The sequence below is a fragment of the Coturnix japonica genome, chromosome 8, assembly GCF_054131305.1.
Source record: "Coturnix japonica strain WE chromosome 8, WE-NBRP24, whole genome shotgun sequence".
NCBI classification, from domain to species: Eukaryota; Metazoa; Chordata; class Aves; order Galliformes; family Phasianidae; genus Coturnix; species Coturnix japonica.
Genome location: NC_140670.1, coordinates 11,458,455 through 11,483,560, shown reverse-complemented (window position 1 = coordinate 11,483,560; position 25,106 = coordinate 11,458,455). Strand labels below are relative to the sequence as shown.

The 25,106-nt window shown below is 42.0% G+C and overlaps 2 protein-coding genes across 8 annotated transcripts in view; both read right to left on the bottom strand.

Annotated features, from left to right (window-relative positions):
* The window catches only part of OIT3 (oncoprotein induced transcript 3), a 31,953-nt gene extending 26,489 nt beyond the window's left edge, over positions 1-5,464 (bottom strand). The window contains exons 1-5 of one of the 2 annotated variants that reach the window (XM_015866284.3): positions 5,328-5,464; positions 3,770-3,898; positions 1,971-2,035; positions 760-912; positions 95-241 (exon numbers count right to left, since the gene is read on the bottom strand). The gene's annotated coding sequence lies outside the window, so the exon portion shown is untranslated. Of the gene's footprint in view, positions 1-94; positions 561-759; positions 913-1,970; positions 2,036-3,769; positions 3,899-5,327 lie in introns of those variants that run through there. The other variant, XM_015866285.3, reaches the window with a different exon arrangement.
* Positions 3,989-25,106, bottom strand: part of MCU (mitochondrial calcium uniporter) — a 78,981-nt gene continuing 57,863 nt past the window's right edge. For 2 of the 6 annotated variants that reach the window (XM_015866303.2, XM_085554167.1), the window contains exons 2-8: positions 16,772-16,841; positions 12,736-12,906; positions 11,469-11,573; positions 9,166-9,326; positions 8,495-8,698; positions 7,035-7,151; positions 3,989-6,013 (exon numbers count right to left, since the gene is read on the bottom strand). In XM_015866303.2, coding sequence (XP_015721789.2) covers positions 5,936-6,013; positions 7,035-7,151; positions 8,495-8,698; positions 9,166-9,326; positions 11,469-11,573; positions 12,736-12,906; positions 16,772-16,841 — 906 coding nt within the window. In that variant the 3' untranslated portion in view covers positions 3,989-5,935. Of the gene's footprint in view, positions 6,014-7,034; positions 7,152-8,494; positions 8,699-9,165; positions 9,327-10,807; positions 11,016-11,468; positions 11,574-12,735; positions 12,907-16,771; positions 16,842-17,057; positions 17,088-25,106 lie in introns of those variants that run through there. The other 4 variants (XM_015866300.2, XM_085554166.1, XM_015866301.2 and 1 more) reach the window with 3 other exon arrangements.

The window sequence follows — 25,106 nt, the reverse complement described above, 5'->3', positions numbered from 1 at the left end:
AGAGAGCGAACACACGTTTGGCAGAGTATGAGCAAACTCAATACACATAGAGCACAAAAGCCATATTAAAAAGCCACATTAGTTGTATACTTACACAACTCACAGTGAAGAAGAGCAGTTAGTTGCCTTCCCTTTCAGAGCCCTCTGATGTTCAACTTGGTGTTTAAGAGAGTTTCCCCAAAAGTCCTACAGTACCCAGTGTTTTTTCCATGACTCTCAATTTCCATAACAGGCAGCAAACCTGCAATTACATAACTCAGGCAGAAACAGAAGCAGTATCCATCTTTTCCAGCCTCATGGGGACACAGTGCCACACCAGCTTCTCCGATAGACCAGGGTTTTGATACACTGCAGGTTTAGTTTCCAGTTCTGAATTCTATTTCTCACCCTTCTTATATCAATACAGAAATCAAACCAATTTAAGAGCAATATGGGAACAGGTAACAAAAATACTTCGAAACCAAAAAAAAATTACTCCTTATGTGAAAACTAAATAGTCATACAATGTGGCACAGCAATGCAGTTTACATTTACAATTCCACACACACAAAAAAAAAAAACCCACAAAAAAAAAACAAAAACCAAAAAACAACACAACACAATACAGAGTAGATCAAGTAAACTGCTCCACTAGTTTAGAAAGGCAAGGGAAGCTTGGCCAGCTTTACTTGACAGATGCAAGTACAATGATCCAACAGCCAACCCACAAACCAACATCAGTGTAAGAAGTTACAGAGAAGAGATCATCATCATGACTACCTGCCAGGTGGAAGAATTACAGGGTCAAAGAAAATGCGTTTCTTCTCTGGTCTTCAAGAAAGAGGTCAGGAACATCTCTGGAGCCTTGCAGACATGACAAAATGGAATCTCAAATTTCTCCAGACAATTTTAAACTTGTTTATTTGAAAGGTCCTTCACAGAAAATGAGAAGAGAAAATGAAAGCAAATAAACAATAAAACTGGTAGAAAAAGAGGCATCAGAACATTGCAAGATACTGCTATTTGTACTTCATGAGGTCTTAAGAACACAGTGTCGCATTAAGACAGTAACACTGTCAGCACTTAAAATTGTGTCAGTGGGACAGGAACATACTAGAGAATCGCAGAAGCACCAAGGCTGGACCTCTGAGATCATCCAGTCCAACAGTCCATCTATCATCAATATTTTCCACTGAACTACGTCCTTCAGAACAACATCTAAACATGTCCTAAACACCTTTATGGACGGTGACTCTTCCACCTCCCTGGGCAGCCCATTCCAGTACCTGACCACTCTCTCAGAGAAGTACTATTTCCTAACATCCCACCTGATGTGCACCTCAAGTGCAACTTGAGGCCATTCCCTCTTGCACTATATTGCTAGTTACACAGAAGAGGTTGATCCCCACCTTACCACAACCTCCTTTTGAATAGTTGCAGACAGCAATAAGGTCTCCCCTGCAGCTCCTCTTCCCCAGACTAAGAAATCCCAGTTTCCTCAGCTAAAGCCTGTGCTCCAGACCCTTCAAAGCTTTGCTGCTCTTCTCTGAACATGCTCCAGGGCCTCCATGACTTTCCTGTAGCAACAGGCCCAAAACTGAGCACAGCACTCAAGGTGCAGCCTCACCAGAGCTGAGTACAGAGGCACAATCACCTCCTGCTCCTACTGACTGCACCATTTCTGATACAAGCCAGGATACCACCAGCCTTCTTGGCCACCTGGGTACACTGCTGACTCATGTTCAGCTGAGCATCGACCAACACACCCAGGTCTGTTTCCTCTACACAGTCTTCCAGCCACTCTACCCCAAGCCTCTACTGTTGTCTGAGGCTCTTATGGCCAAAGGACAGGACCTGGCACTTGGCCTTGTTGAACCTCACCCCATTAGCCTCAGCCCAGCGACCCAGCCTGTCCAGATCATTCTGTAGGCCCTTCCTACCCCCAGGCAGATCAACATTTCCTGCCAACTTGGTGTCATCTGCAAACTTACTGAGGGTGCACTCAATGCCTTCATCCAGGTCATCAATAAAAATGGACAGGTCCCAGTACCAATCCCTGAGGAAGAAGACAACTTGTGACTGGTTGTCAGCTGGCATTAACTCCATTCACCACCACTGAGCCTAGACTTCCAGCCAGTTTTTTACCCAGCAAAGAGTGTACCCATCCAAGGCATGGGCTGCCAGCTTCTCCAGAAATCACAGGAGTCGGAAGGGACATCTGGAGATCATTGAGTCAAACCTCCTGCTAAAGCAGGCTCCCTACAGTAGGTCACACAGGAAAGCATCCAGGCAGGTCTTGAATACCCTCAGAGAAGGGACTCCACAGGCTATCCAGGCAGTCTGTTCCAGTGTACCATCACCCTCACAGTAAATATTTTTTTTCCATGTTTGTATGAAACTTCAAGTGTTCCCATGTTTGCCTTGTTCTGTCACCACACATCACTGAATGGCCTCATTCATTTGTCTCCTGCATGTCAGGTATTTCTAAACAAAGACAGTATCACCTTCCATTTCTCACTGAACAGTCCCAGGTCTCTCAGTGTTTCCTCATATAGGAGATGCTCCAGACTCTCAGATCCTCCCAGAGTAGTACCATTAGCAAACTTGCCAAGGAAGTACTCTATCCTTTCTTTGATCTAGGTCATTGAATATGATGTTCAACATGACTGGGTCCAGTATCAACCCCTGGGGAACACCGCTAGTTGCTGCAACCAGCTAAATTCTGAACCACTGATCAGAACCCTCAGAGCTCTGCCAGTCAGCCAGTTCTCAATCATCTGTCTTTTAGGCTTGAAATAGCTACTACAAAACACTTTGATGGTGTCAGTACCCAACAGTATAAAGGAGAAGAAACATACATCAACTCCTTTAACATTAGTATTCAACAGCAATTAAAGTAGAAACACTGTGTTTTGAGTTAAAGGTGTATGTTGTCACTCCCAGCAGAGACCACAAAAGCAGCAGTGTCTGGACATGCAAGACAGCAAGTTTCCAGACCAGCCCATATTCCAGGATATGCTTATAGACTCTTACTTTACTCTTCCTTCCCCCATATCATCTGTAGAACAACATCTAAATATGTACAGGACACCTAAGTATGTAACTTTGTGACAGCATTTTCTTGGTTTCAAAATAGGGATTTTGGTGTTAAGTGTCAAAACCTTCAGTTCTTCTGGATGACAACCTGGATGCATTACACAATTGTTCTGAGCTGTTTGCCACCACATGGCAGCAGACAAGGGCTGCTTGGAGGAGAAGGGTTTGCCAGCACTGCTGAACTAAATTTCAGCAGTGTTTAAAGGCAGCTCACCGTTGTTAACAGCCTCTAGTCCCTCATCTCTGACTTTAAAAGCAGACAAGAGATGTCACTGTTGGAAAAGTTGACAATCATGAAAATTTACAGTCAGACACGATAAAAATCTTCTGGCACTGAATGTCCCATTCTAATGTTTTATAAAGTTAGGATTAAGTACACGGTCTGCTGATACATAAACTTAATGAATTAAAGATATATCACTGTGACTAACCAGACTAATCACAGCTATCAAAGGGCTCAGTATGGAAGGAATATGAGCTTAAAACTTGAACTTTCATTTGAAACAGCATTTGAATGCACTACAGAAATATGCTCGGCATGTTTTAGGTTGCTGGGTGTTACTCATATATGTTCTTATTCAGCAACCTGTCACATGTCTCCAAATGTTGTTAGCCTCCACAGGGAACTACTATGCTGGTCAAACAAAGGTAGCCACCTTTGTTAGACCAAACATCTCTACTTCTACCTCACCACCTCGATTGCTCTTGAGATTCCTGTGTTATGCAGCTAGGTATGGCAGCAAGATCTCCATCCAAGCTTCTTCAGGAAAGCTATTATCTGCACCACGTGGCCTCAGTGATGTTAAGGTCAGGAAGAAACCACCTAAACAAAGAGAAATGGAGGAAACTCAGGAGATGGCTGCCACACGTGCAATATAAAGCTGGGGAAAGTGATATTATTCAAGAGCACCAATTCAAAAATTGAATAGTTATTTATTGTTCCGGAAGTACATTGCTCTTTTATACATATTTCATAAATGATACAGGATTTTACACATTTTCAGGTTTGTTTTTTTTTGTGTGTGTGTGTGTTTTGTGTTTTCTTAAAGAAGGACTTTTCTCCATGCTCCCTCCCTCATCCCAAACACACACCATGGATTCAGCTACAGGATTGTGTTCATTATTTTTCCCCTTTAAAACTCATCACACAAACAAGATATAACAGATAAAAAATAATCTCACGATGTAATTAAACTGAAAGACAGAGGAAAGGGGGAAGGGAGAAAAAAAACTAGAAACATGCACCCACATTCGGTCCAACATGCCATTGAGTGAGAAGAGGCAGCAATCCCAGCTGTATTTCCACATCTGCAAGGCACCTGGCATCTGCTTAACATGATTTATGTTTGTCTGTTGTTTGTTTTTTGTTTGTTTGTTTTTAAACACAGTTCTCAAAAAAAGAAACAACCAAAAACTGAAGCCTCTTTCCATGACACAGTGAGGAACAGTAGTGAAATTTCAAAAAAGCAGCAGGTTTTTCTGTATATAAAGCTTAGTGCCCTTCTCCCACCTTCATCCTGTCTCCACAGTACTTATCAGCAGGATGCTAAAGAGACTGACTGGCTTTTAATGAAGATGCATCCTATCTGCTTAGAAATCAGCCAGCCTTGGCTAGAAGAGAGGGCAATGGGTTGACTTTCCTTCCTCCCATTTCTTTTATCTAAGAACCAGAGATGTCATTATCCATCCCTATGAAATCATGACCTGCGGGTGCAAAGGTCATTTAAAGCTACTTAACTAGGGGAAAGTGCTGGAGAACTGAAGCAGTTGTGTGTCTTGCACTGTAAAAGCCCAGGGCTTTCAGAAAGCCTTTGGGCAAGGAAAATGCTTTGACCATGAGACCTTTCATTCCATTATACAGTCAAATATCAAGTCTAATTATATCACATTCCAAAACTGTACAGCTAAGCAAGAGTCATGATTCTGAGATAGTTTCATAATCCCTCAAACCTTCATAATTCCGTAGTCTAGGTTGCTATCAGATTTGGTGTAAGAAGAGGGGAATCTTCCTCCCTTAAGACTGAATATAATAATTTTCATGCAGTGCTGCCATTTATTTCTTGAAGGAGCTCAAGGGCATTAGGACACAAATTTATATAGTTACTATGGAATATTCCAAAATATCAATCATCAAATGTCCAAAAGAGAACTTGTTCCTTCTCTCACTTAGCTCACAATCAGTCTGTGCTACAAATAAGCAAAGGAGAAAGTCGATGGAGCACATAGGATAGGGCTGGGGAGGGAAAGCTCACGGTTTTCCAGTAGAAAGCAGTCTTGTAGTAACTTTATAAAAGAGACCAGGTCTGATCAGAAGTGTGCGTGTTAATGGCGGTGGAGCGCAAGTTCTGATCACCAGCCATAGCTCCAGGTGGCTTGGATTCTTTGTTCTTTTTTTTCCCTTTCATTTTTTGTTAAGAAAGAAAGAGAGAACTGAATCAGGTAAAGGAAACTTTAAAAAGCTAAGCAGGCTGCTGGTGTCTTATCAAGAGGCAGACTGCAGAGCTGGAAGAAGACATCCCTACCCCAGCATTACATTCTTTTCATGAACCCCCCCCCAATCCTGTATTTGTACACAATTGCCATTCACACAGTTTTAAATATGACTATTTGCCAAGCCCTTTTCAGAAGTAACATTCCACAATGCCCCATCTTCAAATTTAAGAGGTTTCCCCTTACAGTCCTTTATCTTGATTAAAGGCTAAAAAAAAAAAAAAAAAAAAAACCAAAACAAAAAAAACCAACCAACCAAAAACCCTCCACCCACACACCACCTCCCAGCTTCCACCTGCAATGCTTTAATTTAAAAGGCAAGAGCTATGAACAGGTTTTTTTTTGCCAGAGTTCAGAGCTTCTTTGCTGATCAGTCCTTTTCATCAATTTGCTGGATGGGCAGGTGAACCTGCAGTGGATCTCGAAGCCTCTTAAGGTCCAATTCTGCCTAAAAGTAAAATAAAAATGATAAAGAAGAGGCTCCCAATACAACCTTCCCCGATCCCAAGCTCCTTTCCAAATTGGAAATTATTTCTGTATTTCCTCATTTTCCTTGCCCAGAAGGGCGCTGTACTTCTATGAACTTTATAATACGCAACCACTTCACAAGGAATATAGTAGGAAAGAACTGATTGTCTTGGGTTTTTATTTTTTTAATTTTCTTTAAAAGAGCTAGATTATTGGGAATGGCCAAGACTATCAGTATTAAATAGCATAAGAAAACCTTCAGTCTTTCACATGGTCTCGCTCTGATCTTTCCCTGCTCTTCACACAGCTCCTCCTCCAAAAAGAGGGATAATGCATCTTGCCTTGGATGTCATTTCCAGAGCCTGAGAGTAAACAGTGATACTGATGAATGAGAAAGTGGTAGTTCTGCTTTTCCTCTCATGCCTTTTTTAATAGAAAGTCTCTTCTTTAATAGAAAGCCTCTCAAAAATGAGGAGAAATACCTTAACTCTTCTGTTTATCAGATCCCACACTAGGATCAGTCTGCTACAAGTATCTTACCCTACAAGAAATTTGCCACCACTTCTAACAATGAAGCTTTCTTGAGCAGTATTTTCCAGGTCTACAACTCAGTGCACTGAATTGGTGTGTGAAAAAGAAACAAACTGAATGGATGCAAGTTTTCAGCCCTCGCTAAATCCGTGTTGTATGTAAGAACTGAGAAAAAAGCAACTCTTGAATTAGGCTCCTTTGAGGCATGAAGTGCCTGAAGCAACACAAAATTTGCTAGCAACGTCTAAAAAGGCCCTTACAGGCAGATACAAGGAACTGTTTCATGCTGATTTACACTTCTAGCCGTTCTATTCCTGGGCACATCAAAGCTAATTCAGTGATTGCACTGGAGCTGTGACAAGAAAATAGGCTGAAAAGCTAAGAACCATTCCTGTTTGAGGTGCATCTATTAATAGCAGATGAACTCACAAGAAGTAATTTGCCTTATCTATGGGAAAAACTCTTATTACCTGAGCAATAGCATCCTTGAGTTGATTGTATTTCTCTAGATCAAATCGTGACTTTTTGGCTCCTTTATGGAAAAATAGTAAGTACTGTCTGTCTCTTGCATCTGGATAAACATATTCCTAAAACAAAAACAAACAAACAAAAAAAAGAAGGTAGGAATAAAGCACTACAACACAGGATACTATTAGTACAGCACATATCAGATGTTTTTCGGACGTTAGCTTCTGATGATTAAAGCACAAAACCAGACTGTATTGACCAAGCGCTCTGCCAGTGTGGTGGGGTGACCCCAGCTGGTAGCTAAGTTCCCACCCAGTCACTTCTCCACCTCTCTTCAGCAGAATCACTGAAAGGATCGGGAGGACAAAAGGCAAAAACAGGAGTCCAATACCACAGTTTTTCTAGGAATGCTCTACTGCAAGAAGTCACAACTTCAACACAGACCTGCCTGCTGAAATTAACTTTCCCTTGCACTGGGATATCACACAGCTTCCATCTGGTATGCATGCAATGATCAGGCTGTCAGGTAGAAAAAAAGCTGTTTTCAGACTTCTGAAACAATGAGGTTTCAAGTCTGGCAAAAAAGGTACTAGTTGATACAGATGACAGTGTTTTCTGCCATGTTTGAACTCAGCATGTTAAGCTACAACTGTACTTGACAGTAAATGTTGTGACAAGGGTGAATGCATTCAGCCCCTCAAGTGACACAGCAGAGCCTGGGACACTGTGCTGGAATACAGTATCTACTCTAGTGGTCTTGCAACAGCAGAATCTCCCTCATTACTTAAGTGGGATTATTTCACGAATTATTCACAGGAATGGTGAGACAACCACATGATAGAAATCTCCACAGAGAGTCTGTCACAAATACAAGAACCCAGAAAAGCATAGCTCTGCTTTGTGCAAGGGTTTTGCAATACTGGAACAGGTCTAGTTTTTGAAGAGACTGAGTCAGTTAATCTGGAACTGCACCAAGAAGCAAGCAGTCAAATGCATCTGCTTCATTTAGTTAGAAGGCCAGATCTGTGAGACGCCTGAACAAAAGGCATTTCTAAAATGATTTTTGAGCCTTTCTCGTCTCTTCAGAAAATGTTAACAACTCATGCTGGAGATGTTTTCTTCTCTGAAACTCAGAAGGTATCACAGATTATTTGGGCTGGTAAATCACAACACTTACAGGCCCTGGTGAAAGTCAGTGTGTGCACACACATGCAGAAACTGCTGTCTGTCAATGAATGAACCTGTATAGCTGAAGCGATTAGAAGATGCACATGAATGTTTATGGTTAGACAGCCAGGAAATGTGTGAGGACCAGAACCAGAAAACCCCACATCATAAGCTACAACAGTGTTAGGAAGAAGCAAAGAAACTTCCAGAGGGCATGATTTTGCTATTTTCCCAGGGAATAGAGCGCAAATAAAGTCTTAAATTGAAGCATCAATGTCAGCACAACAAGTCCTACCTGGCGAGTCATTACGAAATAAGCATACATTGCCATGGCACTACCATAGGTGATGAAATAGGTGACTGGTTCCATAATGTCCCAAGAGTACTCCCACCAGGTGAGGCGGGCCAGAATCCCAAACTGAGTGGCCATGTAGGCCAGCCCTCCCCACAACACCAAGGTTGTCCTCTTCTCTGCTTTCCTACTGAGCTCCAGTCTTACCTGCAGAAAACAGAAGCACATGCCTTGTATTCTCAAAAAAGAGTTGATATCATTAAGAGATAATGTAAAAATAACACATCCGTATTTAATGTTACATTGTGACATAACTGAGTCGAGGTTACATAGACAACTTTAGGCTTCTTTTCCATCACTATCTCACAGTCATCCTTATTTTACTCAGAGTATATTTTGGACACTTTGCAAAGGTTCTTCTTTCTTTATGTTCAGAAATGTTCTGTTGAACAAGAGTCCCAGCCTGCAGGAACAGGTTCATTTCTTATTACAGAGAAAGGAAACAATATTTCTGCAGAGATCAGAAACAGGTATGGTTTGGTACACAAAAAGTGGCAAATTTTCCTTGAGTGATTTAAAAACTATTTGAAGCATGTTAGGGCTTAATAAAAACATAGAAATAAATGAAGCATGCACTTGGAGGGATAAGTAAAATACCATGAGAAGCTTCTCACTTTTTCTAGTGGTGCTAGCTGCTCCTTCAGTTCCTCTAGTCTCCCTATCAGCTCCTTCTCTTTGTTCAGTTGGTGCTCCTCGATGCACAAGGCAGTGTACAACTGCTGAACCAATGTCTTGACATCATTCAGCGTGGTTGCGTTCTCATGGCTTAAGAGCTCTAGGAAAGAAGAAGACTGCTTTGTGTGCATTTATCCACAGGACTCCTTACACACTCTTCAGAAACTGCTATTATTCTGAGGAGGAAGCGTTTGAAACAATCTTTTCAGCACAAAAGCTTTTGGAAGAACTCCAGCACACTAAGACAGTGCAACATCTTAAAAAGTAAATTAGGCTTTATTACTGGATATTCCTGAAGTTGGAGAACACAAAGAAGATGTACGCTAGTAGACTGCCAGAGATCAACAGCTGCTTTAGATCTGTAGCTGTATGCAAGACTCAAAGACAAATGAACCACTAGTACGATCCCCTGAACCAGCTGTCAAGAAACAGACAGAATTCAGACTGCAGATCATCAGCTGTACTCACAAACAGTGGCAGCCATTGGTCTTAGGTTAGCAGCTCCAGAACATGCAGTCATAAAATTACTTCAAGTACTGATGCCTGGAACAGTGGGACAAACCCACTGCTGAGCTGCCTAAAGGTAATGAAAGCCTCCCTCACTACATTTAAGAGAGCAACATGGCTGCTAACTGGAACAGGCTGTAATCCTGTACTTCAGTACAGAAAGGATTCCTAAAGGAAACCAGATTACAAAGAAGTTGCGACTAGTGGTACTGAATTACATACTCCATATGGAAAAACTAAGTCTGAAGCAAAAAATCTCAACATTGACTAATTGACATTGAGCCTTATGTTGTCTTAAGTACCATTTTATCAACACAAAAAACACAACTAAAAGAAAATCTGTAGCAACTCACATTCAGGGAAAGGTAGACTTGGGCTGTACTTGAACAACAAATGGAAGAGTTTTGACTCCTAACAGCTCGAGCTTTAACACTAGTATACCCAGAGAAAGAAATGTGCCAAGGCAAATGGTAGGCAAACAACACCCACTCTCATCTAAGCATCTTCTATACCACTGTGAAGAAAAAGAACCTTTGCAACCTTATGAAGCCCTCATTAAGAGCTCCTTAGTATTTAAAGGTACCCTGTCCCGGCATTTACATTTCAATACATACAGGGTGATTTTGTTAAAATGGAAAAGCAATATCTAGGAAGTTAAATAGGCTGAATCTCAGCCTATTTACAGACACAATCACTTTAATACAAGCTAACTATAGAAATCTCCTAGGCAAATGAATCAGAGGCAGCAATTTCTTGTAACCTAGGTGATCCCTGATCTCACCTTCCAGCATGCTGTGGGTATAACATAAAAACAAGTTAACCAAGTTGATATCAGCTCCTTAACACAGGTTTGGCTCTCTCCAGTGGTAGCCAAGTGGGACACATGAATTGGCTTGCCCTGGGACAACAGTTTCTTTAGTGCAGAAGGAGACACACTGTTTGCATTCTCATTTCATTGTAGCAAAACTGACAGACAAGACAGCTAGGAAAATATGTCTTGTTCAAATTCTCACTTCACTTCTCTGGCTTATGAAGTCTTAAGTGTGCGAAGACACTACATCCAGGATACAGTGCACAGGGGGTTAACAGAGAAGAGAGCAACAGTCTTTGTGTGGTTCAACATGTGAGTTAAACACCCAAGTCTTCATGAAAAGTTTTCTTACAGTGGTTTTAAGGAGACTGGAGAAAAACACCTCAAGCAGAGGTCAGCCTAACTCACGCACATAGGACAGAACTGGCACTGCATCCAATGCTGCACTCCCAAAATTGGTTTTCCTGAATGCTGAATCATCAGAAAAAAATTAACAATTTTTGAAAGTATTTCTACATTGTGAACAATAACACGCTACAATGATCTTTCATTTCCAACATTCAAAGTACCAATCTTCACTGTCGAACAAGAAATGACTCTTCTAAATCAGCTAACATAAGTTTCGGGCTAATTCTCATTTTGTATTCAACTACCTCATAGTAAGTTAAAACTATTAGATTACTTTTCCCTTCATTTCTTCCTTTATTCCTCTTATGGGGAATAACGGCCTTGAACAGAATGAACATTTGCTTTTCATCATTACTTTATGACTACTTGGATACAGCTAAATTAGACTGCAAAGGTAGGATTACAAACTACAAGGTTTCCTTCAAAAATTCTTCATATTCTCAAACACACACATTAAACTGTTTTTGCTTTCAACTGACTGCTGAAACGATTTTATGAAGAACCAGGCTGGTTTACCTCTCTTTGGTGGTCTCACATGATATGTGATGTCATTGATGATCAGTTTGAAATCATCCAGTAGAAGTAAATCTATGCCTGTGGAGGAAGCAACACGAGTGCCATCTGTAAGGCAAACAGACAGCTCGTTAGTACAAGGACCTAAACAAGTTATAACACTTATCTCATATCTGACTGTTGGACTTGAACATTTTCCTGCAGACAACACTCCTTGTTGAGTGAGGCAAAGAACTCGCAGGGCAAACCCTAGCTGAGCTATGATGCAGATGCTTTCTAAATTAGTAATATTTTGGGTCACCCAATAAAAGCCAATTCCTTTTATCTCTACAGCTTGAATATTTCACCAAACTTAAGCAATACAATCCACTTAAGGGACCTTCACTCCTTCCCACAGACATTACAGATTATTATTCCCATCTCCAATATTGGACAGTTTTTACTTCATCAACTTAATTAACACCTCTCTCAGGCCAGGACTTTCAGCCACTTGGACTGACTCTCATAAGACATCCTAATGATGTTCCAGAGATTTGATGGCTAGCAGATGCATAGTAATTTAGCAAAACACTGAAATAAGCCATTAAGCAAAATGCAACAGCATTCATGGCTAAATAAGAAACTCATTCCCTTGTACCACCATTCACACCTAGTTCTCTATGCATTGCTTAGCAACTCTATACAGGCAACCTGAACCTTCAGATTAAATACTTGAAAACTCACCTGAAATACGAACATCAGTCCTAATAGAGGTAAAAATGAGACCTTGGCAAAATTAAGGCTTTCAGACAAAACCACCTAGAGCAGCTGCGTACATGCTATAAGTAGCTTGAACACAGGCTTATACTTTTTTCTACTTCTTTGTAACATAATATGCATTTCAAATTCAAACTTCATGTTATACTTTGCCTCATGCAGAAATCCCCCCTGTAAGTTGGTGTAAATTTGCAGTGCTCCAGCACAGGCTACCACCAAATTGACTGTGTTTTTAAGACATTCAAACTGCATACAGAGATGCAACAAAAACAATGTTCTGACTGTGAGAGAATCTTCAAGGCTGAAGCTAAGCCTTAATGTCCTCTTTCACACTACACATTTCCTTTTCAAACCTGACACCAGAGTCGGTTAGTGGAATATTCCTGCTCCAAAAACATTTCCACTTCCTTGGGAACATCTGAGAACCCACACCATATTAAGCTTTTACTTTAGAAGGGAAAGGCTGGATAAAAATATCTGACAAGTAAATCAATTAGTTTGTAAACAAGAGTACCTGCTGAGTAGATCGCAACCCGATCAATTCCTCGGTCCTCTGCTTGCAGCTGTTGTAAGAACACACCAACGGAGTCTGAGATAGGTTTAAGTGTGAACTGGCAACGTTCACGCCGGGATGGAAGATTCACAGAAATCACAGGTAAGCCGTTTTGGTAAACCACTGTCACTTCTACAAAAAAAGAAGATGATAATAAAGGTACCCTTAAAAATGAACAGATCTTCTCATAGTCATTCTGTATTTGTCCCATAGAGACGAGGAAAATACGGTTACAAGCTGAACAGAAAACAAAGTAAATTTTCAGTTCATTGTCTACCAATGTCCTTCAAAAAGAAAAAAAAAAACAAAACAACTCTAAGTGACGTTAGAGTTTTTCACTCCATTTTACTTGGCAGTATCTGTTACACTCCCAGAGCTTTGTGGAAAATAAGGTATTTATTTAGACTAAGCACAATCACCTTCATAATGAATGCATCACAACACGTATTACTTAGATTTTGAGAACCAAAGCATCTCAGTCTGTGTAAAACCAACTTAGTGGGACTTAGGGCTCAAAAGACAAAGGCAGGTGCTATACACTAGGAAATGTCAAGGAAGGCTTACTTCAAATCTTTATATTGTTAAGTTCCAGTTTCCTGCTCTTTGTCCTGAAGCAACAAATATTTAAGAGGGCCGTCAGGAGCATGAGGTTGTAGGAACAGCACTCTGAGTTTAAGTTTCAAGGTCACTTCATTTAAAATTCATGGGATCAATACACTTAGTACTTCAGAAGACAGACATTACTTCTTCAGTGCAGATAAAACAATCTTTGCCATTTCTTCAGTGTTGTCGGGAGCTTTTTCAAAAGCATTCTCAAGGATTTCACTGCACCTTCCTATAATTTATTGTGATGATCTGTATGAACTGTAAGCTAGTTATTATCTCACTGCCAGAAAGACAACCCACTACGGGCACTTCAGGATATCCATATGCTGTAAGAGTTAGAAGTTCACATGCCCTAAGCCCTCTATTGAGTCACAAACAGTCAAAAACCTCCTCAATTGTAGCAACTGTTAAGTTACATTGAGCGTACCTAAAAATGATTCACTTGGAATTGTTACGTACTTTTTCTTACGAAAAATGTACTGTCATTTTTGTTGCAAACTGTCTCAGGGATTACACAGTCACACCCACCCACACTACACCTGGTATTTCCACCTGTTGTAGTTTTGGCCAGCAGCACAAACCACACCATCTATGAGGGCTGCTCCAAAACTAATACCTCCTATTTTATTCTGTTGGCCCATGATGTCAGATGGACAGTGGTGGTGCGGCAGTAGAGGCTGAACCTTTCCACCAGTATCCCATTACATTTTGTTGCTGTGCAAGAGACGGCAGCACAGGGGCAGTCTGACCAAATGGAGTCTAACGTGGAAGAATGTATGAAGCCAAGACGTGGAACTGAATTCTTCCATGCAGAAATAATGTTACCCACTGACATTCATTTGCAGAACGCTTATGGAGACCAGATATGGATATCTAAAATGACTAAAGCATCTCAAGAGGTCTCACTACTTGGAAAGGGATAAACACTTATTCACAAGACTCAGATATGCCTGACAGGATTTCAGTAGCATTAGTGTTTCGATTCTTAAAATTCAGGCAGATATTTACTGAAAAAATAAAGCGCTGCCAATTTATTTGGACAGTTAGACAGAACTTCAAGCTCCTTATCAGCAGCTGTTGTGACACCAGCCATCAGATTTTGCTGTCTTTGACTCAAGTATTTGAGAAAGAGGATGGTAAGAAATACAATAGCATCAACTTACCCTTATGATTTCTCTACATAAGGTAGGATTAACACATTTTGAAGCTTAAAACAACTACTTAGGTATTGAATTCATTGATTCAGTGAGCAGCACATTCAATATTAACTTACGTACTGCTTATATAACTATAAGACTGCTGCAGAGAACTCAACTGACACAAGAAACAGCTTAAAATGCTACCTTGATCATACAGGCAGTGAGCAAGTTTACTGTTTGACAGGAGAGAAGAGCATTTGCACCGACACTTCTGTTCATCCTGTTGGCACAAGCCAGCAGCCCAGCTCTGTGAGTGCCAGTTGTGAAGAAAGCACACACAGACCCTGTCTGCTCACATTTTAACTCTGCACAACCCAGATGGAGACCATGGTGACAGATGCAATAGGTCAGACTGTACTGACAGTTACCATCAGCAGCAGCATGCACAAAATCTCTTCACTTCAACAGCTTAAGGGAAGCATTAGAGTCCAAATTGTTTCCTTCCAAGAACAGGCTCAGCAAGCCCAGAATTACAGCTGTTATGTTTTCCTTACAAGAAGCTTGTAGAAGTCTTTCTCCAGACTAATTCATTGGTAGTAAAGTCTACAACTGCCGTTTGATCCTCTCATCATCTCCCACACAAGATCAGTTTTAACTGCATTGGAGAGGGAAGAGCTCAGAAGGAAGTTAAAAAAAAAAACAAAAAATACAACAGTGAATAGAACACCTGAAGGACTTGTCAATAACAAACCTAACAAGGAACAAGAGAGCTCCATTAAAAGTTATTAACTGGCAATACAGCTGTCTGCTTTGCTTCCTTCTGCTCTGGCAGTGCTATGGATGCCTGCAAGAAGAAAACTACAACAAAGCGGACAAAACTTTTTGTACAGTACATGTATATTTAGTTCCATCAGTTTTATATAATTAATGTTTAGCGAGGTGTCATAATGCTTCATTCACTTACTTCTAGTTTAGTGGTAATACATGGGCTAAGCATTACTGATCAAGTTTCAGGCCACTATTTAAATGCATGTACAAGTAATTGTATACAAGCACTTCAGTTTACAAACAACCTTCTACCTGGCCAGAAACACTGCTAAGTAACACCAAGGAGAATGTTAAAAGCTTTACATGCTATATTAAACATGAGCTTGCTTTGAGGTACAAATTCCATCCATGCACCACAGTTATGAACTATTTGTGTTCCAGTAACAGGTCGTGGGCATTTTATAAAGCAAGCTACAAGAAAAAGGGAAAAAAAAAAAAAAAAAAAAAAAAAAGGCACAACAAAAGAGAAATCTGTATTGAACACAGACTGCTGGTCAATACAAAGTTACTGGAAAAAGTAACAAGGGAAATATTCAAGCATAATGTAACAAGGGATTCATCAAATCAGGCAAGTAGCTATGCACAGATCATTCTCTCAACCTGGTATTTGTCCTCTACTCTTCTACCTGTTCAAGCCTTCCAATTCAGTTATTAGGAGTTATCCACAGCAGCCCTGTTCCCTTTGTTTTTGCACACAGTCACTATCCCAGCAGGGGAAGCAATTGCAGCTGAGCCCTTCAGTTTGTTAGCTTTCAGGCTTTATTAACAAGCCTTAACAGTAAGAGGATCCACTAACTGCTTGTGTCAGTCAGGATAAGCACTCTGTTCCCAGCACGCAAATGTTAAGCAGGCAGTCATCTCAAAGCTGTTTGTTTCCTCTTTGCATTTCACATACTGTGATTTTTAATTTTTTTTTTTTAAGTTCCACCTACCTCAGCAGCACATTCCTTTACTTTATGTTATGACAACCTTATCAGAAGGAGCTTAATGCTTGAGCTGTCCCAGAATTTAAATCAAGGAACAAAACTGCTGTGGCTTCACAACTTACCGCAGCAGGCAGAGTGCTTTCAACCACTCAAGTGCCTGGGATGAACTGCACTTTCATTACATACAAGTTAACAAAGCACGCAGCATCCTGAAACATATCGCATGGGCCTCAAGGCCACACATCAGGAAGATGCCTGACAAAAGTTTTGGACAATTAAACACAATATAACATCCTTCACTATAAAGCCTGTCCAGTTCTATAGGGGCAGTTATTGGAGAAGTTGACCGCTTCCTTAATTCTTCTTGACTGACTTTGTTCTGTCACTTTCTCAGTTCAAGATGGGATTACCTCCTAGTCAGCAAAGACTCAACCAGAAAGGGGGTCAGCGACGTGACTTCAACCAAAAGCGAGCCCAGAGTTTCTCTGTGTCACTCACCATCAGAGGGCACTACCGTACTGCAATAGACCACTCTCACACTTTGCCAAGGAGAAAGCCTCTGATGCACCTAGAAAACACAAGCACAGCAAAAGGACAAATGTTGAGTCGCGCTGCCTGGCAGAATCACAGCCCACGGCCACCTCCTGCCCTCCCCCCCACCCCCCCAACCTAATGCCTTCACTAGGCATTTCCTTTTAGCCTCCACCAGCCCGTAGCACCTGCGGGAACAGCCCCAGCTCTGCCATCTGCCACCCAGCACGGCTCTCCCCTCGGCCAAGCTCACCTCTACATGCTTCATTCTCAATGCTCTGAGTGTAAAGCAGTGAAGAATTAGGGAGTTCTTGATTAAGAGTTCCATTCTCTTTCGTTGTTTTCTCTGCTTAACTACATATTTTCCCTCCTCCTTACAGAGGGGGAAACCAAACTAAGATACAAGTAATAAACACACCTGGGCAAAGAACAAATTGTCTGAAGCAGAAACAAAAAGCCCGATAATGAGCTATAAAAAAGAGTAAGTCTAATGAAAGAAGAAAGTGCATGATTGGCTCTTATGTTCTTCAGACTTCATAAGGGACTAATTTGTTCATAAAAACAGGCAATCAGACCGATTTAAAGTCTATTTAGGATCTATCTTCTAAGGTGTTATTTTTGATTAGCTATACACAAACCACCACATCCACACAGTAAAATTACAATTCTGGCAGGCAGAAACTGAATTATTGAAAAAAATAGAGCTCAGCAGCAGCTCTCATCTGCCCACAGAGGTATATGCTCAATGATCACCAAAACTCAGCTGCCAAGTCTGCATTTCCATGAAGGCAGCCCACAGATAGGGCTTGCTTCAAGAAAATTTCTGATAGGAGCCTGCAAACAAAACCAATGCTGCTTATTATTTATGAAGCTACTTTCAATAACCTACTTCAACTGTCTTTACTACTACGCTTCTCTTCTGAAGCTTGCTCCACAAATCCAGGATAGTTTCACCGCTACATCAGCCTTGCAGTCACAGGGACTGTGCCTAGAAGGTCAATGCACTGACAGCTCTGGAAACTTGCTCTATTTCGTGCTGTTTTCACACTCCATTCAGTCGTGACAATGAAAATCACTGAAGTAATTTTCAATTTCGCTTGTTGCTGCAACTGCATTTTCAGCTTCCCTCAATCGAATTAAGCAGTTAACAGCAAAGGAGAGCTCAGCTTTAAACAGCTGCAACTGCACACAAGTGGGAAACTACACATTTTGGACAACGTAATATTTGGAAAACGTAACATATGTAAAACACCTGTACACTGGGAATCAAGATGTACATTTGCCTTCTGGCATTTGAAAACAAGTCTTCTGAACTGATAAACACTCCTATGCAATTACAAAGCCACCAGGAATTTACCCAACATGAAAAATTATGCTTTAAATATGAAGTTAACCAGACATGCAGGCACGCATTTCAGACTGATCAAGGTACAGTCTTGGCATCGCTATTACGCTGTGAAGCCAGTTTTGAGTTCGAACTCGGAATCAAGTGGTAATTGAGAAGGGGAAACATCTGTAAATTCAGACAAAAAGCCCCACAACCAACAGACCTTTTCCTATTTGAATCCAGCAACTTCAATTGCTATTCTTCTTAAAAACAGCAACAACAAAAACCCCACACCAGATACAACAGTAAGTGGGACATGAAATGGTCTGTGAAAACACCTTCCCAAAGGTGTATTTACATATTTATTTCACCCAGTCGTGTGGCAGAGCTGCTTCTCACTGCTTTCCTTTTTCCTTTTGCATAGCAGCAACCATTATTTCTGAAGTACTGCTCACCAGGAGCCTGTCTTCCTACCACATTTGCACAGCAGCCCATACATTTTACTGGCTGCTCTCAGAAAATCCTCAAATGCGCCAAATCCAGTTTTATCTCACCACAAAATAGCTATATAACTGAAAGATATTATCAGCAAGCATCTGCAACAAATATACCTTAAGGCCATGAGCATTTGACAGGCATAAGCTCTCATCTCCCTTCCTTCACGCAATACAGGCAAGAACAGGAAAAGGCAAAAATGGGTTGAAAAACAGGGCATGTCAGATGAGTAATGAAAAGGCTGAGGCATCTCCAAGCTTAACGTCTCAGACCATTTCTTTCACCAACCACACAGCAGCAGCCAGCATTACATTTTAGACAAGGAGATGCTGGTTAAACTACTCCGACCTGTCACTGCCGCAAATCTGAACTGTGCCTTATGATGCTGCTGTGGGAAATCTCCCATCTAAGGAAAAAATCTCCACTGATTAGAGCAAAAAAGAAGAACAAATCAACATAAACTCAGCAGAGACCTAAACATCATCTTCTGCCACCCCAGATTTGGGCATGCTTCAGGAATAAGCAATCATTTTTATTCTTGAAGGGTAGCTACTGTTTTCAAATGGAGTTGGAAAAAAATACCATAACCTTTTACCCTATATCTGCAATTCAATAGCAAGTGTGACAGAAGGCTGAAGTTTTGGATCAAAGTAAGCACAGGGTGGTGGAGAGGAACTTGTTTCAAGCTTGGCTGACCAGATCTCACCATCTGCAGACCATCAACAGTTCACTGCTTCAAAGCGTGGAATAACCACAGTGAGGTTTCAGCTGAGACTTCCAAAGCAAGTGGCACTTTGGGTCAAAAAAGCACCCAATACTGAAATAAGGAGCTCTAAGTACCCTCACGACACTGTGCGCCCAAACACAACACAAGCAGGAATTCACTTCTTGCATCTATTCAGTTCTTCCTCTCCTGTCTTACTGTTGGTAGGAGGCTCAGGGTTACATGGCAGCTTCACTCCCAGAATGATCAAAAGAGCAGGAGTTAAAAACAATAACCATCAAAATAACTCCACCAACAGCCCTTTGTCTAGAATACACTTCCTCTCCTGCCTTGGCAGGGCCTATAGCAGACAATCTGAAGGTAAAACACCAGCATCTCTAGAGGTCTGACTAGTTAGTTCAAATCTACACCAGCAACAAAGTTAATCAAAGCTGGAACTGGAAAAATCAGCCTTTTAGGGTCCAGCAAGTACGCTCCAGCAGGGAGCAATCTGGCAGAACTCACCTTCTGCATGTTGTGCAATTACCAAATGAAAGGACGGAATACTAAGTCTGCAAAGGCTGCCTGCAGTCAGAGAAGTTATCCAAAAAATAAGGCAAATGATTAAAGGGTGAACCTACCTAAAATGTAAGAAAAACATGCTGCTAAGTCATTACCTGGAGTGCCAGTAACCATCATGCACAGAGCTTCTGTGAAATAGATCCTTGTCTGAATAACAAATTCACACACATTGAGAAATTAAAAATGTACATTTACAAGCACCAGCTGCATCACCCACCAACGATGGTCCTGCTTCTGCAGAAGCTGCCTCAAGTCACAGGTGAAGCAGCTCACCTTTCCAGCTGCTACTTATCTCTCTTCCCCCCAGTCACAGCACCAAAAAAGCAGTTCTCTGCCAGCTCAGTAAACCTCCCAACCTGCATTTCAGCAACAAAAACTGCTGCGAGCTTCCCTGAGCTATCGCACCTGCCCCATCCAACCACCTCAGAAGAGCTGAAGGGCTCTCTCCTTCTCGTTCCTTTCCTTCTGTATTCAGCCTGTGATGTTCCAACCTCTCTCAAATGGCGCTTCCATTCTAAGTCATCAGGTCCTGCCCTCACACTTTGCTCCCCACTTGTACCAATGTGCATTTGCAAAGCAGAGTAAACAGAGTGGAAATAGTGTTCTGAGCAGAAATCTAAGGCGCAGGTTACTAACAGGCTCCCAGGGCTGCTCCTCGCACTTCTCTATTTCAGCATTGTTGTCCTTTTCTCAGTACCACCATCCTCACTGAGGGGCTCAGCTTCACTCTGGGGAGGGACTACAGGAACCCTCCAGGAAACTCCCCAGATGTTCTAGAAGTGGCTGAGGGCAGCCTTGCCGAACTGCAGCTACTAAAACAAGTTCTGCAAGCGAAGTCCCTCACGTACAAACCACTGCAAGGCTCTAAGCACAGACAAGGCCATTTCAGGTCTCTATACTAAAGCTGGCTCTGGAACTGTAGCTCAAACTCAAAATGTGAGAAGTGGAGCCATTAGGATGAGACAACCCCTCTCCAGCAGTCCCTGCCCCATGACAGAGAGCAGCCAGGCCCACAGCATGATGCCATGCTGCTCCTCAGCCAGCACCCAGCACAGCCCTGCTCCTGTGCATGCCTCTCCTCAGCACCCTCCTGGACTCCTCAGGCCTTCTGAAGACATAGAAAGGGGTCAGTCTGGCATCAGAGAGCTTTTCTCACCTAATTTGCCACCTGACATCTGGGCTCCACGGCCCACTTCCAGGACTGCTCTCAGATTATAGAAATGGTGATTTTCAATCTTACTTGTTCAACAACTAAGAGTAACCTTGTATGGAAGGCTTCCTCCAACTTATTCTGCTACAGTCTCTGGGTACGTCCACAGAGGAAATATTACACGAAACATTTCCTCTAAGGAACACAGTGTGCTTTTGTTTGGGAGTGTGGCGTACCATAAAATACACCCTGCCACCCTGATACAGCCCTTACTGTCGCAGGAGAAGTGCTCAGCCTACCAATTTTTGATGCCCTGCAGCAAAAACGCCAACCATTTGAGCACAGACAGGAACGTGGCAGGGAAAGACAGACCTCACTGCCATTTTCACCATCCAGCTCATCCCCTGGGAGATGACCAAATCCCACTGGCTTGGACTCATTTCTTTCTCTTCACAAAACATGTCCTTGCTCATATCCCACTCACAAAGTCAGACTTTGCCTCAGAAAGAACAGTTTGCGCCCACTGCCTCCACAGGGCAATGCTTCTGTGGATGAAGGTCAAGTAAATGAGAACCAGCCTGAACAACACCACTGTTTTCTGTATTTATTTTTAAATCGGGACGAGGAGATGGACAGAGAGGAGGCAATGCCAGCGAGATGTGGGAAGTGTTAATGTTGGCATTTTGAAGCGCTTGGTACGACCTACACATGAGCAAATGGTCCTCTGTTAACCACTCTGCTCCTGCCTGAATTCTCTCTTCTCCCAGGGTTAGGACAAGCTACATCACATCTGCTAGGAGAGGAACACAAACAGGAGGTGAGCTATAAATACTCCCTTCTCATCCTGCTTCCTCTGCCCATCTGCCTCCAAAGACACAGGTATTCCATAGTGTCTAGGAAGAGGTGGGGGTAGGAGAGAGGAGATTTAAAGAAGATGAAGCGGCTCCTCCCTAACTGTTCTTGGCTGCAGCTCTCTCACAGCATTACTGCCGCCATGGAGATGGTGCAACAATGAGTTTTGTAATGGGAACATCACTGCTAGCAGTAACTTTGATAGTCTGATAGAGACTCTCGAGGGCAGGAACAGGAAGGTGAGGTAAGGTAAAGTTTAATGGACACATTAAGCTCTTTGGTCAAGCAGCCCCCAAAGCTTTTAAACAGGTGCTTTCCTGATTCTTTCACTGTCCCACTGTCTCACTCTCCCCCCCTTCAACAACAACAACAACAAAAATCCTCAGGATAATTTTATCACAACCATCAACAGCTTGCAGAGTGTTACATTATTCCTACTTGACTAGAGACCGATAAACATAGTGCTCCAGACCACCACACTCCTTCCTTCTCAGCCTCCCACAAATATTTCTACCTCGAGCAATCAGAAATTGGGCTGGAACATTTCCCATGCAGTTTGTGACGCCAGCTCACAGTTTCACTATTAAAATATTTTTGCTTTTCTGGAGAAGATTGGTTTGAATTCTGTTTCTTCAGTACAGTACTCACTGTTACTGGGCAAAACAAACAAACCTGAGAATTTAATTCTGGTTTTCAGGCTTTCAGAACGCAAGAGAAAGCCAACCAAATACCATTCCATATTTAAAGCCCGTGGCACCTTTGCAACCTGAACACAAAGGCAAGGCAGAGTGGAATTTTTCTCAACTCAAATGTAGTTCTGTTAACTCTTCTTAAATTAAAGGGACTTGCAAGAAACAGTTTATCAATTTGGTTAGCTTTGATTCCACTAATTTCAGTTTTCTTCTGCTGCATGACTGCTTTCTTCAGCCACTGACATCTGAGGACTCAATAAGCAGACAGATGGGATCAGACTGATTTCTGCACAGCAGTTCACTGTTGGTTGTGTTTGTTTCTGTCTCTAGTTCTTACCTAACCACGTGCAACAATTCCCTGCATGTAAGCCAGCTTGCAGATAAGCTCCTTCTCCTCTTCTCCCACCTTGCTGTCATTCTGCATAAAGGCAAGATGAGGTTCCTGGTGAGGAAATGCCTACTGGCATACCCTGACATTTACAGGATTGGGAATGAAACAATAAGCTGAGTTATGAAGTGGAATTTCTGCAAGGGAATTCCCTGTCTCAGTGCACACTTGGGAGGAGCCAACTCACACTGATTTTCCAAGGAAATCATCTCAAGAATGAGGGAACCCTGCTTTCAGCTTTTAAAATAAAACAGCAGGCTCTTGCAAATTCCAAGCCAGTGCCAGCATTGGTACAGCTTCAGAGGAAGTGCATATGCTGAAACAGAGGTACAGCATTCTGCAGGCCTTCACACTGCAGTGCTGGAGGAGTCTCACAGCACCCATTCCCTGCAGGAAAGAAAGAACTCCACTAACCTTACATGGCTTTGGTTCAGAAAGCAAACTGGCAGAGGAGAAATGCAAGTAGCTGTGGCTAAGGAGTGCCTCAGGCAACATGAGGCAGCTCCTTTGCACCCACCAAGTCACATCGGGTCAATCCAAACATGAAAGACAAACCTCACCCTCCCCAAAGTTGCTCAGACATCCAGTTGGCTTTAGGACTGGATCCCTCATGAGGCACTTAGGTAGGGGAAGCCAAAACTTATCCAGCATTTCTGGGCAATATATTTCAGATATTCTCACATTCAGAGGAGCAGGTCCTAAGACAAAACTCATGGCTTCAGTAAATGGCTATGAACACCCTATGCCAATTAGTTTTGGACAAGTTTACTCTGTGAAACATACTAAAGCTTAAGGCACCCAGCCTGAAATGCTCCTTTGCTTCCTACATTCAGTTCACATTATTTCCAGGTACTCCCAGGTGCTATTAGTAAAAAACAGTCCTTTTGCTAATTCTACACATATCTCAACACAAGGCTTTGGAAAAATCTTCCATTTGATATAGAGTGGATGCTTGACATCTTTCCACCAGACACTGAGCCTGCCTTGAAAAGGCAGCAATCAACATGTTAAGCAAGTGAAAATCGGTGCTCTGCAGGAGCACACTTTTGGTGTATGAATCAAGGGCAGTAAGAGCACACGGTCACTTTGAATCTGACATGAAATAGCATGTAAGATTCAGCTCTGGAGGCTCTTCAACTTCAGAATCCTAGAAGTTCATCTCACCTGTCCCCTCTGCAAGAAGAAGAGAAATAAAAATAGGGTTCACCCCTTCCATACCACATGAGGAACAGCCATACTGAACCCTATCTATCTCATTTTAGGTATGGGTTCAGGAAGGCCCATTAGCTCTATTTCTACAACATTCTCAACAGTGATAAGCCTGACCAGTGAGTACAGAGAGAAGCTTCTTTGGACCTGCTCCTCTGGAGAAGGTGAGCTTTCAACAACTGTGAGGCTGCTCCCCCAAACCATCTACTCCTGATCTAGGCAGAGAATGGCCCTGAGGGACTCCAGTGCCTGCACCAACCACTCCACCATCAGCCATTTCCAGGAAGGTAAGGAGTAGACTTGGAGATCAAAAGGATTCAAATGATTTTTGAGGAAATGAATTATTATAACAGCATCTCCCAGCAGCTAGCTTAAAGCTATTCATTTCAACACCTCCTGCACGGAATTACTGTACTACAAAACTGAACAATGTGATTATATTTAATAGCCTCAAAGAGCAAAGGAGGCACCAACAGCTAAACTAGTTGCAGGAAAACAAGCACAAAAGCAACAGCCAGGTGCTCATCAGTACTCATCTCTCACTTCCTGAACCTCCCCCCGCTGTCTCAGGGAAATGAGCTGAAATTAAGTTTATGGACACACGCTATGCATGGACACACCTTGAGTTTATATAATGATTAAGTCTGCATGTCTACGTTAAATCACTAGTTACAAGAATCTCAAAGGAAAGCAAACAAAAAACTCTTCCCCAATGCATTTTCAATGGTCAGCAAGTTGTCCACAACAAGCCAGGCTCACAGGAGAGCATTATGAAAGGGGTTCCCAAATATATGGTTTTGTTTTTCAGTTTAAAAATATTGGCTTCTATTAATTCTACGTCATTCGGGGTACAAGGACTTCAGTAAGATTTTAATGGATTTTTCTCAGATTGTTTCAGCTCAAG